We start from the raw sequence: 14212 nt of genomic DNA on the forward strand, positions 1-14212 counted from the left end.
GTTTTTTTTTTTTTTTTTTTTTTTTTTTTAGGCTGTATCCTTGAACTTTTTCTTCCATTTCATATATCGATGAAAAGTTGGTCTCTGATTCAAAATTAGTAATAAATAAAAGAAAAACAAGGCAAAAAATTTTCTTGCCAACATATAATCAAATGAGAAGTGTAGAAATTTGAGGGGAGAAAGCCCAACAGACCGTACCTTGTGCCAGCATAATGGCGAGAACGTCTAGCAATGAGGGTCAACTTAAAATCTCGCCCATCTAGAGATAGTGTAGCCTGTAAGCAAGAAAGAACAAGGATACTCAATGATCCAAGCAAAAACTAAACAAACAAGTGCCAGAAACAGTCCAAGTGATTGCATAATCTACAAAACAATAAATAACGAAGTTATGTGCCCTACCACTGAGCCGTATTGAATAAACACCATCAACTTCAATCATATGTTACCAATACCAATCCAATAAATATCATATAAAAAAAATACTAATCCAGTAAATAACAAATTCCCACCTCCTTGTTTGCTTAATTATAAAATAAGATTTCATAAATAAAAAAAATAAAAAATAAAAAATGATGAAATCAGGCATTGTCTTCCAAGACCATACACTAAGTTATTCCTTCCTATGATTTGAGAAAGCACCCAAGCAGCACCAATTACTAACCTGCTTGAAAAAACCATAGACCAAAGCAACTGTCCAAATAGTGTTATGCAAGTGATTTCGGATTCCACGTGTCAGAAATTCATTCCAGACAAACATGGTTTCATAAAGGGCATGGCCTGTCTCATTATCACATATATTTTTTTGAAGGCTACGCATAACTTGGTATGAGTAGCTGAAAAAGAAGTCCTTCGTGAGATCCACCGAGCATAGGAGCTTCTTGTATCTAAGACAAGAAACAAGTAACAAATAAATAATAGATTAGTTAAGTCATGTAGCTTGCAGTAAACCCACAATTCAGTTTCCTTCGGCAAAAGTTATTTCTTTGTTTTAGCAGAAAATCACTAACATAAGCCATTAACAGAAATTCAAAAATAAATAACTTGGATGTTCTGTTATTTTTGTGGTGTTATGTACTTTTTCTTTTTTGTCTTCTGTTGCTTGCTGTTATATTTTTATTTTTTTCACTCAGTGGTGGCGTTTGTATCTTTTGAACAATAGCCATTTCTTATTATATCAAGTATTGATCTTGTTTCTTGTTCAACTATAACTTGGATTACAAACTGATCTCTGAGAAGATTGAATTTGTAACAATCACTACAAAGTTTACCATTAAAACATTCCAAAAGCTTACAGGATATTTAGGGACTAAAACAAGAAAACTGTATTCGGAAAAATAGAACTTGTTAGTTCTTCCACAAAAACTTTCCACTCTCGATCTTCTCAACCATTTTTGAAAAGGATTCTTGGCTGGAGAGGAATGAACTCTGGTGACAGGCTACAACGAGAGATTTGTAATCCGTAAATTTGATTTCTGGAAGGGGTTTGAAAGTAATGCAAAATGGGTCTTATCCGTGATTTTAGCAGCTACCCTTTTGAGCCACTGCTTCTTCTCTCACTGAAGATGGTTCGACATAGTTGGAAATCATAAGTACTTTGAATGATACTAAGAAAGTCCTTGGTAATTGGAGCCCTTTAGATGAATCTACCTGCAAATGGACTGGTATCTCTTGCCATCCATAGGACTCTCGTGTCAGCTCAATTAATCACCCATTCATGCAACTAGGAGGGATTATATCTCCCAACATTGGTCAACTTTGTAGATTGTTGATTAGCTCTCCACTAGAACGGATTACATGAATATATCCCCAATGAACTTGTCAATTGTGATCAAAAGTCTCACTCGGATTATTTGTGACCAAAAGCAACTTGAGGTCTTGTTCACACTTTGTGCAACATGTTAAGAAACAGTTGCATAATGTATTTCACTTGTGGAATCTGAACAAGGTTTCGACTAAATGGTTTTCAACCCACGTACTCATTGGGAAGGGCTTGAGTACATGTAAGTTTCAGTATATTCAAGACACTTCCCTATGATTTTGGGTTATATGCAGAAAGCAGAGGCAATTTACCATAGTTCATTAGTTTAGAAAAAATAAAACTTGCTTGGCAGAATAGTTTAAAAAAATAGTTTGTAGAATACAAAGAGAGTATTTTGTTGTGTCTACAGTAAATTACAACAAATCTTCTTCCAAGCAGAATTGGTGGGCCGACTATCCCTACATGATTATCCTTTCATGAAATGTCAGGGGTTTGGGCTCATGACAAAAGTGTGCGCTCATCAAGTCCTTCATTCTCAAACACAACCCGACCAAAGTCATCTCACAGGAGACAAAGTTAGTAAAAGTGTAGATCTATCATCAATTCCCTTCGGAGCTCTAAGAATAGCTTTAGGTTCCTTTGGTGGAATCACCATCATGTGGAATGACCCGTCCTTGGGATCTTGAATATTACTAAAGGTGCAGCCTCCCTCTCTTTGCTTATTACTCCCCAATGGCCTCATTTTGGTTAACAGGGATCTATGGCCCTTCCAAACCTACACAAAGATCCCACTTTTGGCAAGAATTAAATGATCTCTCCACTTTGCTCCAATGGTCTTTTGAGAACTCTAATGAAGGTCAAATCACTAGAAGTATGCATATTTTTAATCATATCATTGAGCAAGCTTCCCTAACTGATCTTCCTACTCATAATTTCCTTTTTACTTGGTCAAACTTCCTGAATGCCCTGGATCTTAGAATCATGTATTGTTTTCTCGTTATAGGGAAAGTCCTTGTGAAATTTGATGGTGCTGTGATTAAAATATTTGACATACCCACATCCAACCACTATCCCATCCTCTTGTCCATTGGCTTTGATAAATGGGGCTCTACTCTATTCACCTTTGAAAATATGTGTTGCAACATCAGAGCTTATTTCCATGTGTGGGATATTGGTGGTAAAACACTCCCTTCAAGTTGGTCGGGTCACAAAAAACACTCCCTTCTTTATCTTACTTTGTTGTGGTGTTCCAAACCGTTAACTTTAATGTGAAGTAACCAAAAGTAACTCATCCACCATATTTCACAAGCAACGACCCAAATTTCATCAATCGGGACGATTGTTCTTTTCCGTGGAGAAATTTCATCAAGAGTGAGTGAAAATCGACCCATACTCTAAAAATGAGTCCAGTCAGAACTATTAAAATTCTGGTTATCTCGATGAAGCTTCCTCATTCGTTGGAGGTTTTCAAGATTCATGTAAAATTGTTGGTGCAATGCTTCTCTCGAAATTACTTCTGAGCTCTAGGGGAGAAAAGTAGATCTTCTATGTTATTAACAATCCATACTAACACAACTCAGTATAGCCAAAATTCTTTAAAGATGAAACTCAATTACCTTTCCATTAACTTTGTCCTAAACTTGTCAACAAAATCTTACGAGAGGCCATAGCTATCAGCACGATGGTGAGAGGACTAACATGATGTTTATGAGAAGCATGAGGAGAGGAGAGGTGGAGTCACGGGAAGAGAGAAAACGGCATCTTCTTGTCAACTCCTATTATAGGTAATAGTAAATCTTCCTAGATACTATGCAACAACAAATGATTATACAAATATATCCTACGTTAAGGCTAAGTTAGAGATTTATTTAGATTTACCTAGGCATTTATTCAGATTTGATTTATTTAGATTTATTGGGAATTTATTCATATTTATTGATACTAGTATCTAAGATTTAGTTAGCCCTCCTTCTTTATAAAAGGGGCATACAAATCTATATAACTCTATGAAAATCAATAAGAAAAATAGGAAACTAATTTAGACTTGCAACAACATCAATAAATAGTGGTTACTTGAATATTCAATATCATTTGTTGAAGCATTAGACCGAGAAACACTAGGAATTCAAGGCCTCCAATAAAATATTTTTTGTATCTAAAGGGTGAAGGACCCTATTTAAAAGGGCCTAAAGTCAGCCCAATAGGGAAATGATCAGGGATTGGTCAATGGAGTATTTCATGTCTAAAATCTTTGAAAGCCTCTACCCATCCCCTAGACAAGAGAAAATATCAACTGGGAAGGACTAACTAAACACAAAAAGGCGCTACAGAAAAAGCCTTTGGACATCCCTCCCCAAAGTGAAACTCTCCCATCAACAATGGAAGACAAAACCCCTAGGAGGGAGGAGAGTCTCACAAAATGATAAAGTTATTGCTTTTCACTAAAATTCTTTCACAATCAATTGGATAAGTTTTTTGTAATGTCATTCAATGGGGTTTGTCTTTGCACCATTTCGTTTTATCATTGAAATTGTTCCCTATCCCAAAAAAATTACATGGCAAAAATGAAATGACAGAATTCTAAAACTTTAAATTTTTAATTTCTAGGAATAAGAGCCACGAAATCACTATGAGCAAAATCGCTGTTTCTTGCTACTGTGGCACTTAGAAATAAACAGCAAGGAACGAAATTAACTAAGAACCTGTTCTCATTCTTTGAAATGGCTATATTGGACCGAACCGCTGGATTTGAAAGTGGAATCATCTCACTTCTGGAAACAGCATATATAGTATGACCACATATCGTACCAATTTGACGCCTCTTCGTAATAAGCAGCATGTAATAGGGTCCTAGGAATTTAATGAACCCTAGAGCAAAAGGAGAGAAAATGATGATATTGCAATAGAATATCCGGTATTACGGAAAAATTAAAACTTCATAAGATTTCTCTTACCAACAATACCATAACAAGTGGTCACAAACTTCAGTCCGCCTGTAGATTTATTACCCTCGTGTATGCGTCTCAGCAGATCAGAACATTCGCTTTCAGTATATACAGCAGAATCTTCCCGAATGTTTAGCTCCGACAGATCCATCCTATCAATTTTTAGCACTCTCCAATATGTTCTACTCTTGTCTCTTCCTACAATGTAAAATTTCTAGTAGAAATTTTACCGAGAAAAGATGCATAAATAGGAATACTACCACAAATACATAAATACAGTTAGACAACCACATCAAGAAGCGACATATGTCACAAACTTAGCGTTTCTTCAACGCTTAATAAACCAAGATTCTACAGTCTACAGAAGAAAGAATATGTTTAGAGGGAAGGAAGAAAAATAAAACAGAGAGGAACTTGTCTATAAATGCCACTGCAGCTTGTCTCAGTAATATAACACACAACATAAATAGCAGCATCGTGGTAAATTGATGAGCAAACGCACAGAAACGTTACTACAGAAGTTTTTAGAGTTAGTAGTAGTCCATGTAGAAAACGGGTGGATATTTGGGCAGTAGTAAGTTACACAACAGAAAACAGATGCATACGTATGTTTTTATGTATGTTTTTTGTGGAAGAAAAGCAGTGGCTTGACAAGCCAGACAAGCTCAGTTATTAAGTCCAGAAACAACCATATGAAAAGTAGAATTGAACACAAAGAAATGGAAACAAAAGAGTAGTTACCGATCGAGTCTCATAGAGCCTGAATTTGTGCATACAAGCAGGCGAGGCAGAACGGAGGTCATCAGAAGATGCAGCAGAGTTGGAGTAAGCATCATTTTCAGAGGATGGGAGTGGAAAGGTGGAGAACGAGTTATTCTCAGAGGAAGCGGTGGGATTGGTGGAGGAGAAGGGGTCGGCCTCTAAAGAAGCCATATTTGAGAAAAGATTTACAGATCCCCCGAGCCTCGCACCACAGGCCCAGGCTCAGGGAAACTAGGAGAAGGGCATGCAAATCACAGAACAGCACAAATCAACAATAGAATAGAATAGAATTGAATAGAAGAAGCAAGAAAAGAGGATATGATATCAAATCATATCACCTCGCAACGTATCATATAGAGCCAGAAGGGAGAAAGAAGGAAATCACAACCGCCGACACCTTAAATGCCCCCCAAAACGAGGTTAGGCTGCTTTAAATACAACATCCCGAAATGAACATTGAAGAATTCAGAAAAAAACAGAATGGTTGGGTAGATTGAGACGCTGACAACGCCCTGTTCTTGATGGTATCATTCATGATTCAATTACGAAGGCAAAGCAGATGATTATGAACAAGGCAACAAAACAGCGTTGGACTCCATAAGGGACAGTACGTCAAGGTACAGAAATAGACGCATATACATGGACAGGGAAAGGCAGGGACATGGAGGCTTTCAGAGAGGAGGGAAAAATGGAGAGAAAGGTGGAAGAAGAGGGGGAGGAGGAGGAAGGTAATTATTGTTGTTGGAGTGTGTCATTAATTTTTAGTTTAAAGAGAGATACAGATGGGAGGAGGAGGAGAAAGGTCCGGGCAGATCCAGGGGCAGCCTCGGGCAGGGGAGGGAAAGGAATGACGACCACAATTTGGGTGACCCTGCCGTCCGGAGACCACAAATAAATAAATCTATTAATAAATAAATAAATAAATAAATAGATCTATTAATAAATAAATAAATGAAGTCAAAAATAAAATATAATTAAGGGATCTGGGGACATTATTTAATAACATGAAAACTTCACCCTTATGCCTCTCCCATTAACGTATTAATGTGCAATCATTTATTTCTTCTTAATTAATATCTGTCGCCCAATTGGGTTACTTTCTACCTTGTCTTCTTATTAGTCTACTATATTTCTTTCTTTCTTTCTTCTTCTTCTTTTTTTTTTTTAATTTTTTTTTTTAATTTGTGTTTATCTCAAACAAAACTACGAAAACTAGGGATTCATTTTGTGACCGAGCAATTAAGGGCAAGGATGTAGATAACAATGTCTCGGATGAAATAGACAAAATTTTATAAAGCTCTTATGTTTTCAAATAAGGAGGGAAAAGTTCGTAGGCCTATAATTTCATGAAAAAAAACACAAATAAATAACCGATATTCAAATCTACTTACCCAATATCTCCAAACACATGAAGAAATGGGTTAACTCATACATTATTATCTAAAAACCAAAACACGATGCTTAGTAACTCCAATGTTGTATTTAATTGGAGCTTATTTTTAACATTTGCTCCCACTAATTCCAATGGCTATTATTATTATTATTATTGTAATTATTTAATTAAAACCTTCTATTTTAATATCCCTCTTTATGTTTTAATTTCAGTAACTTAACACCAACTCCCTTTTTATCCATCACCGAGTGAAACTCGTGACTTTTATTTGAAGGAAACCTGCTTTTGAACTAAATTCAACTTGTTTTTTCTTTAGCTAATATTGATTGGATGATGAAAACCTCTTTACAATAGCTGGTGAAAAATAATATCCTTACAACGGTAATTTAGTACTAATCACAACTTATTATATTGAAAATTTTCAAGACTATGGTGAAGCTCCTCTACCCAAATTAAACCCATGAACACAGGTCTTAGCTTGAGCAAGAGAGAGTGAACTCCAAAATTCTGGTAACATTCTTCCTTTTCATACATATCCTTAGCCAATTATAGATAGAATTGAGTATAAAAAATTTAAGGTTATCTCCACAATGATCAAACTGTGCCGTGGGTGGCATATTATCAATGATCGTAGAACAAGTTTTTAAACTAAGTTATTCATGTAAAGTTTGACTTCCCAAGCAATGTTTCTAAAAAAGGAGGCACCAACTACAACTGTAAGTGCCTATGGCCTAGATACATTAATCAAATATAAGAACATAAAGGCTACGCCATATTATATCATTCCAGAAACCTGTTTCCCCCACAAATAAACAACACCTTGACACAAAGAATAGACATTTGCCAACTCCGCCAATGGATGCCACTGTTGGTGATGAATTTCTACAGAGAGAATCAAACTTGGCCCAGCAGTCTACAGGAGATTATCAAGTTGAGTTTGCAAAACATGTATGGGAGTCATATTGATTGCTTCTTGTATCTCTTCAGACGAGTACTCTGCCTTGAGCAAATTTTGTACTTGTAGATGAGCTTCCACTATGTTTACCCTGCGAGAATCCGGAGTGAAGTCTTAGCTGATTGCGTAGTAAGAGCATGCAAATCAAACACATTATTGTTTTTACACCTAAAATTACCTTGATAGGAGTTAAAACTAATTCAAGAACAGGGATGAGATATTGTTGATATAAAAGACATGGTGTTGAATTGCCTATAATACTTAGCCAACCCAAGAAATGATCTCAATTCAGTTACCTAGAATAGCACAAACCAGCCCCCATCTTAGGCTTTGTGCACATCCATGCGCATTAACATGCTTGTTAGACCCGACACAAAGGGACGTGAATCAACCAAGTATGAGTTGATATCTCATACATCGATGGAGTCCACCCCATACCCTTGGTAGTAAACGACAGATTGTTATAAAATAAAGACTGTGCCTTCCAGCTGTTAAGCTTAGAGCTCCCTACAACCTTTGCAATTCTTGTAAAGATATATGCAACAAATATTGAAGTATGATTGATCATCCTCTCATGTTCTTCAAGCTTTGAGCTAAGGAACTTGTACTTGATCTTAAGGCAATCCACCAATTTAACCCAAACCTTAGGATTGATTCTCAAAGGATTTGAGTGTTCTAGGATTTGTAAGCTTAAGGTCCTGGATTCTAAGTGTTCTGATTTCAATATCCTATGACCTCATATGATTACTCCACCCCAGAATGAACTGTAACTATTACATAGCCCTTCCCAGAATGTGGAAGTTTGTGGTAGAGAAGAAAAATCATCTAAGATTGGGCTGATCGAATATTCTAAAGGTCCCTGATTTAGCTGATGTAGTAGGATTAGTGTTTATTAGATATTGCTCTGGTTAATTCCATTTAATATCTTTTTATATTTTCTAATACATAGTTTTTCAATTCTTTATGAATAGAGAGTTGCCGTCTTGTATTCAGATTCTCAATAGACTTCTTGGAGAGAACTCTCCTTAGTCACTTAGGTGACATTCATATTTAGTTTCAAGCTCAGACAAGCATCCAAACCTAAATATGTGCTATTTCTAATAAAGTCTGTCTGCTCCATGGTCAGAGTACAACTTAATTACAAAATTTCAAAAATTTTATCAACTTACTTTATAGGATTGAAAAGAATCATTCTTGTGGTAGGGTTCTGTAGATAAAGTTTCATTTTCTCCATAACCATAGGCAGCTGTTGCTGAATAGCAGCATTAACCTGTTTCATAAGGAAAGAAATACGATCAGATAAGCTAAAATATTTCAAGTCAGTCTAATTCTTCATATCTACATGGCACTACCAATTTAACGTCAAAGCAACATGGCCCTGGGACAGAAAAAATAGAAAGAAACAGGTCATGTCATCTTTAATCACGTGATCAGTCCTACAAAATTAGAGAGATTTGCATTCTAGCGGCACCTCAAAGACTGCACATAGTAATTTCAGAGACATATACACATTTTAATCTAGACAAGATCAATTCTAAAATACTGAAAAATGTAGAAAAGGGAGACACCAATTCTATGGCATTTTTTAAAAGAATCCACCTTTCATACTACTGATTTTTCCTCATTCATTTAGTTATATAACATACCTTTTGAACTAATTCGACCACCTTTTCTGGAGTGGCAAAAGCTTGATCCCTTAGTGGTTTCTCCAAGATTGATTCTAACTTTTGGTTCTGATGGCCTGACGCCACTTTGACAGCAGTCACCTACAAAGAATAAACTAACAACATTAAGGGTCATATATTTGATAACATACCATACATAACTTAAACTTAAAGAAGAAAACAAACTCCTTTCAGGAAGTCCTTGAATACAGCGACTATTTTACAAGTCTAATCTAAGCTTCGCAAGCCCTCACTAAATGAGGTTTTACCAACCCTCGCACCAAACACTGTTTTACAGGCCTAAAGGCTCTCATATACAAGTAGCATATCGCTGTTTTATAGGCCAAACCAAAACCAAGTAGGTTTTCTCAAAATTGGTATATCGGGTTTCTAACCTCCGAAGGATTGGTTAAAATCTATCCCCCACCTACCAGAGGAAGATTCAAACAATTGGGCATAATATTTTTCTTAGGGTTTAGACGAAGGATTGATGGGCTTGAGAATGAATACCAGAAAAATTGTTACAATAAAGAAAAAGAAAGGAGAGAACCTCTGGATGGGTAGAGTCAGTTACCCTCCCTTTATTTAAAGACGAGGGGAAAAAAAACCCCATCTATAATAGCACAAATTAATATCAATAGAAGTGGTCAATTATCTTGAAGCTCAAGAAGCATCCCTTATTAGTATCCATAACCGAGCCCAGAGGTCCAACCTAAACCAGCAGCTAGGTCAGTTTCAGCATTAGGAAAGATGACAAACCTTGGTCACGAATGAGAGCATGGGATCCACAACCAGCTTGGTAACAGACATAATAAACTCTTCACAAGTCGCTTTCAAGTTCTTCTCCAGATCCTGCAAAGTAGATAAATAGCAAAAGTTCATTGCAAGAGAAATAAATGTGGCAAGCAATGAGTGACTAATGTAAGTAAAAAATACACTTTTGGAATCCAAGCGTATGAAATTCATACTCAATCCAAGCGTTTAGAGTTGTATGGGTAGATTTTGTTTTGGCTAGCGCCAGTAATACAGTGACTGAGAAAGTCATAACTATCTTTTCTATTCTTGCACCCTGATCTTGTATCTAGACCTTCTAAGTTTTTCTATGATAAATGGGGAGAGAGAGAGAGAGAGAGGAGGAAGAGAAAGAGAAGAATAAGAGGACAAAAAAAAAAAAGAAGAAGAAGAAGAAGAAGAAGGAAGGAGAGAGAGAGAGAGAGAGAGAGAGAGAGAGAAAGAGGGGAACGAAGATGGAGTGGCGGGTGCCGCCAGAGACAGTGATGAGCAGTAGCAGCCATGGATAGGAAGGAGAAAGACGAGAGGAGGGAGAAAGAAGAAAAAAAAACAGATTTTAAAAAATTAAAAAATATATATTTTAATTAAGAAAAAACATCGTCATTTCAACTCCATTAGCCACCATAATAAAAAACTAACGCAATCTTCAGCAGTTAAAATGTTGAGTTTAAAATCTCAAGACCTAAATGCTATCAAACTCAAACATCAAGGGCCGAAAGCGTATTTTTCCTTTAGTATTGTCAAAACTTAATGTTAAGCATATAGAAGGTATGGAGGCATAGAAAAAGAATTGGTTATATCTACCCTGCCCATTTTAGTTACAAAAACATTCATTACAGAAGCCAGCCCTAATCCTCCCTCAATTTCTTTTTTCTCTCAACACAAAGGAGATGGGACCAACTACACGGTTGCTAGTTAGAAAGGATACCGCTAACAAATTAAATGTTAATTACAAATAATCATTGTGTTATGTTCCACGTGAGATTTGTTGCAAAGAAACAAATTACCTTCTTAGCATCAATTTGACTCTCCAAAACTCGGGGGGATAGTGTCCTTGCCAATGAAGTTGATTTTGTCCAGTCAAAAATGGAGGCTTGACCTCTAAGAATCCTTCGAAGATGCTCCTGAAGAAGTCAGATGGTCAATTAATGTTGTATCCACATTTGACAATTTAAATCAGCAACATAGTTATATCTCAAAAGAAAATTAACAAACCAATTCTTGCTAAACAGTGAATTCATATGGCAAACAATAGAATAGCTAACTGCAGAAGCCAACTATTAGATTTTCTACAAGAAGCCACTTCCCACTTTCTGGTGCTTCACACATCATTTCATGCAAATTCGCAAACACTCATAAGCCTAAAACTATACATTACAATTATAAAATCATTGCCAGTTGCGGAAAGATTAAGCAAGCTTAAGGTTATCAAGAATGTGTACTTCAATTGGATTAGCAAGGCTTGAAACTTGAACTCCTTAGGGATGATCCAAGAAAAATAAAAATTGGCAGAAACCTTGTCCAAAATCTTCCTTAGCCGAAATGCAAAAATAATGAGACTAATCTTTGACGTTTGCCTTATGCACCATTCTCTCATTAGCATAAATCCTTGAATCTTTTTAAGATTGAGATCTAAATAAAAGCTTGATTAGAAAGAATACAACCTTGAACTTTTTTATCCTTTTCATTAATCAATGAAAACTTTGTCCCCGTTTCAATAAAGAAAACAAAAGAAAAATGAGAACTAAGTACGAACTTCATTGAAAAAAAACAGGAGAAGATGATAAGAAGTCTTCAGGTCATCTTTGGGATGATATTTGTGTGCTTAACGCTCAACTGATGTTCCTATTGTAACAGGACTTTTACCTCTCTTACGCAATGACATTTCTCCGGTGTCTAATAAAAGAGTATTACTACTAATGCAAGAGATAACGATTTTGTAGGTTGTGTATGGGCTTCTGCTGATATAATGAGATTAAGTCGCATCCAAAAAAGATATATTCTCAATTAGTGAAAAAGAAATAAGCATCCAGAGTGTTTTCAGAAATCGATGATGAAGAAATAAGTTTTCATTAAGGAAAATCGACATCAAAGGTAGAGGAAAAGTAGAACTCAAAGTTACCAACCAGGACATGAGAGAAATCAAGTTCCTTGTGGGTTGCAGAAAACTCTACATCAAAACTCGCTATCTGAAAGGAAAAATAAAAGAAGTGAAGATTAAGTAATATCTGTTTCAACTAGGAAAGTCATCAAGAAGAAGAAAAGGGTGGGACTAGGGGATACCTGCTCCCGTAGAATGAGGAAGTGCTTTATCAAGAAAAGTTGCCCATCCATAGGAGACGATCTTTTAGCAATAAGTTTACTAGCGTTCTGGAGTAGTAAAAGGAAGCACATCATGAAAAAAAGCATAAAGTTTGCTAGAGAACTTTAGGGAGACACTGAAGAGTAGAAACCATGGACAACAGCAGTCAATTCAGACCATACAAACAAGGATCAAATATTTTGTATAATAAGATCTGAATATCTAATATGACCGTTGAAAAAAATTAATTAGCACTGTCTTACTTGGATAGATGTAGAACAAACTTCCACAGCTTCCTGGAAAATATCACAACAAACAGTATAAATCAAACCCGCCAGATAAGCAATTACAATTATGAGAATACCATAAGATGTTAAGATCGACAAATCAAGTACCTGGGCTAAACCAGTGAATACAACTGGTTCTAGGCAACGATACAACTTTGAAAGGTATGATAAAGTTTTCTCCAGTGGAGGATACCAAGCGTTAGGTGCACCTTGATTCATGCCAACCTACAATAGGGTCATGCCAGCTTTTTTATTTTTTTATTTTTATTTTTTTGGGGGGGTGGATAGGTTGAAATGCATACATAAAAATGAAACTGAAGTTTTGATTGTTAAGTAAAAATGAAAGAGCAATCAAACCCATTTAAGGAGTCTAAATATTTCCTCCTTATACCATTGCTAAGTTTAAAAAGAAATTAGGAAAATAATAATTACAGATCAAAGGAGATAACAAACCCAAACACTATGATGATGGCCCGACATGAGCTATACTAACCAAGTCATTACTTATCTCCCAAAGGTTGGAGGTTCGCATCCTCCACCCTTGTTGAACTCAAAAAGAACACAAAAGATCATAATTTATTACTTTTATTAATAAGAAACTGCACTAATCATTAGGAGTTGAAAAGTACAAAGAACAAAGGAATTACATGAAGGCCCTCCACCAATCAGTGACTAAAGTAATGAACAAATGGTAAAGCCTATATATATATATATATATATATATATATAAGATACCAACTTTCATTGGAAAAATGAAAGAATACATGGTATAAAAAAAACAAGTTTCCAAAAGGAAGTCTCATCAAAGGAAGGGACTCTAATCCAAACAAGTGAGAACTGGTGAATATTCATAAAACAACTTCATCACCGCCCCCAAAGAGACACATGAAGCCAAGAGAGGAACCAAACATCACAAGCGGCCATCTGAAGACCCTTAAATATTCTGTTATTTCTCACCCCATACACAATCGAAAGAATAGATGGAGAAGGAACTCTTCAATCATCTCCAAATAATATTTCTGTCTAGAAAACTAAAAACCAAACATCTCACGAAGAAACTCAAAGCAAACTAAACAAAGTCACAGCTCCAAAGGATAAGATCCAACTCTTCTTCTGCCCTCTCAAAAAGGATACAACAAAACAACCCAATCAGAGAATTTCTAGAAAGCCTATCAAGGGAATTAACTCGCATGTGGATAACTTGTCAACTAAAGAATTTGATCTTAGAAATTTTCACCTTCACGAATAGAAAAAATAGATCCACTAAGGGAGAAGGTTCATCAACCAAGGAAAGAAAGGGCAACATGAAAAGCCATCAATAGGACTCGGACTCCAACAACGAATAGCCCTCCT

At 36.0% G+C, this 14212-nt stretch overlaps 2 protein-coding genes across 3 annotated transcripts in view; both read right to left on the minus strand.

The window, feature by feature from the left end:
* LOC111799926 (phosphoinositide phosphatase SAC3-like) overlaps positions 1–6223 on the minus strand; it is a 21426-nt gene extending 15203 nt beyond the window's left edge. For both annotated transcript variants that reach the window (XM_023683451.1, XM_023683450.1), the window contains exons 1-5: positions 5446–6223; positions 4714–4918; positions 4462–4627; positions 662–884; positions 199–275 (exon numbers count right to left, since the gene is read on the minus strand). In XM_023683451.1, the coding sequence (XP_023539219.1) occupies positions 199–275; positions 662–884; positions 4462–4627; positions 4714–4918; positions 5446–5637 (863 nt within the window). In that variant the 5' untranslated portion in view covers positions 5638–6223. The remainder of the gene's footprint in view (positions 1–198; positions 276–661; positions 885–4461; positions 4628–4713; positions 4919–5445) is intronic.
* Positions 6224–7417: 1194 nt separating this feature from the next.
* Positions 7418–14212, minus strand: part of LOC111800264 (conserved oligomeric Golgi complex subunit 3) — a 28427-nt gene continuing 21632 nt past the window's right edge. Inside the window, exons 17-25 of the mRNA XM_023683879.1 lie at positions 12968–13084; positions 12836–12868; positions 12554–12640; positions 12397–12459; positions 11278–11394; positions 10238–10330; positions 9461–9580; positions 8984–9084; positions 7418–7905 (exon numbers count right to left, since the gene is read on the minus strand). Coding sequence (XP_023539647.1) covers positions 7773–7905; positions 8984–9084; positions 9461–9580; positions 10238–10330; positions 11278–11394; positions 12397–12459; positions 12554–12640; positions 12836–12868; positions 12968–13084 — 864 coding nt within the window. The 3' untranslated portion in view covers positions 7418–7772. The remainder of the gene's footprint in view (positions 7906–8983; positions 9085–9460; positions 9581–10237; positions 10331–11277; positions 11395–12396; positions 12460–12553; positions 12641–12835; positions 12869–12967; positions 13085–14212) is intronic.

Source organism: Cucurbita pepo, chromosome LG08 (genome assembly GCF_002806865.2).
Source record: "Cucurbita pepo subsp. pepo cultivar mu-cu-16 chromosome LG08, ASM280686v2, whole genome shotgun sequence".
NCBI classification, from domain to species: domain Eukaryota; kingdom Viridiplantae; phylum Streptophyta; class Magnoliopsida; order Cucurbitales; family Cucurbitaceae; genus Cucurbita; species Cucurbita pepo.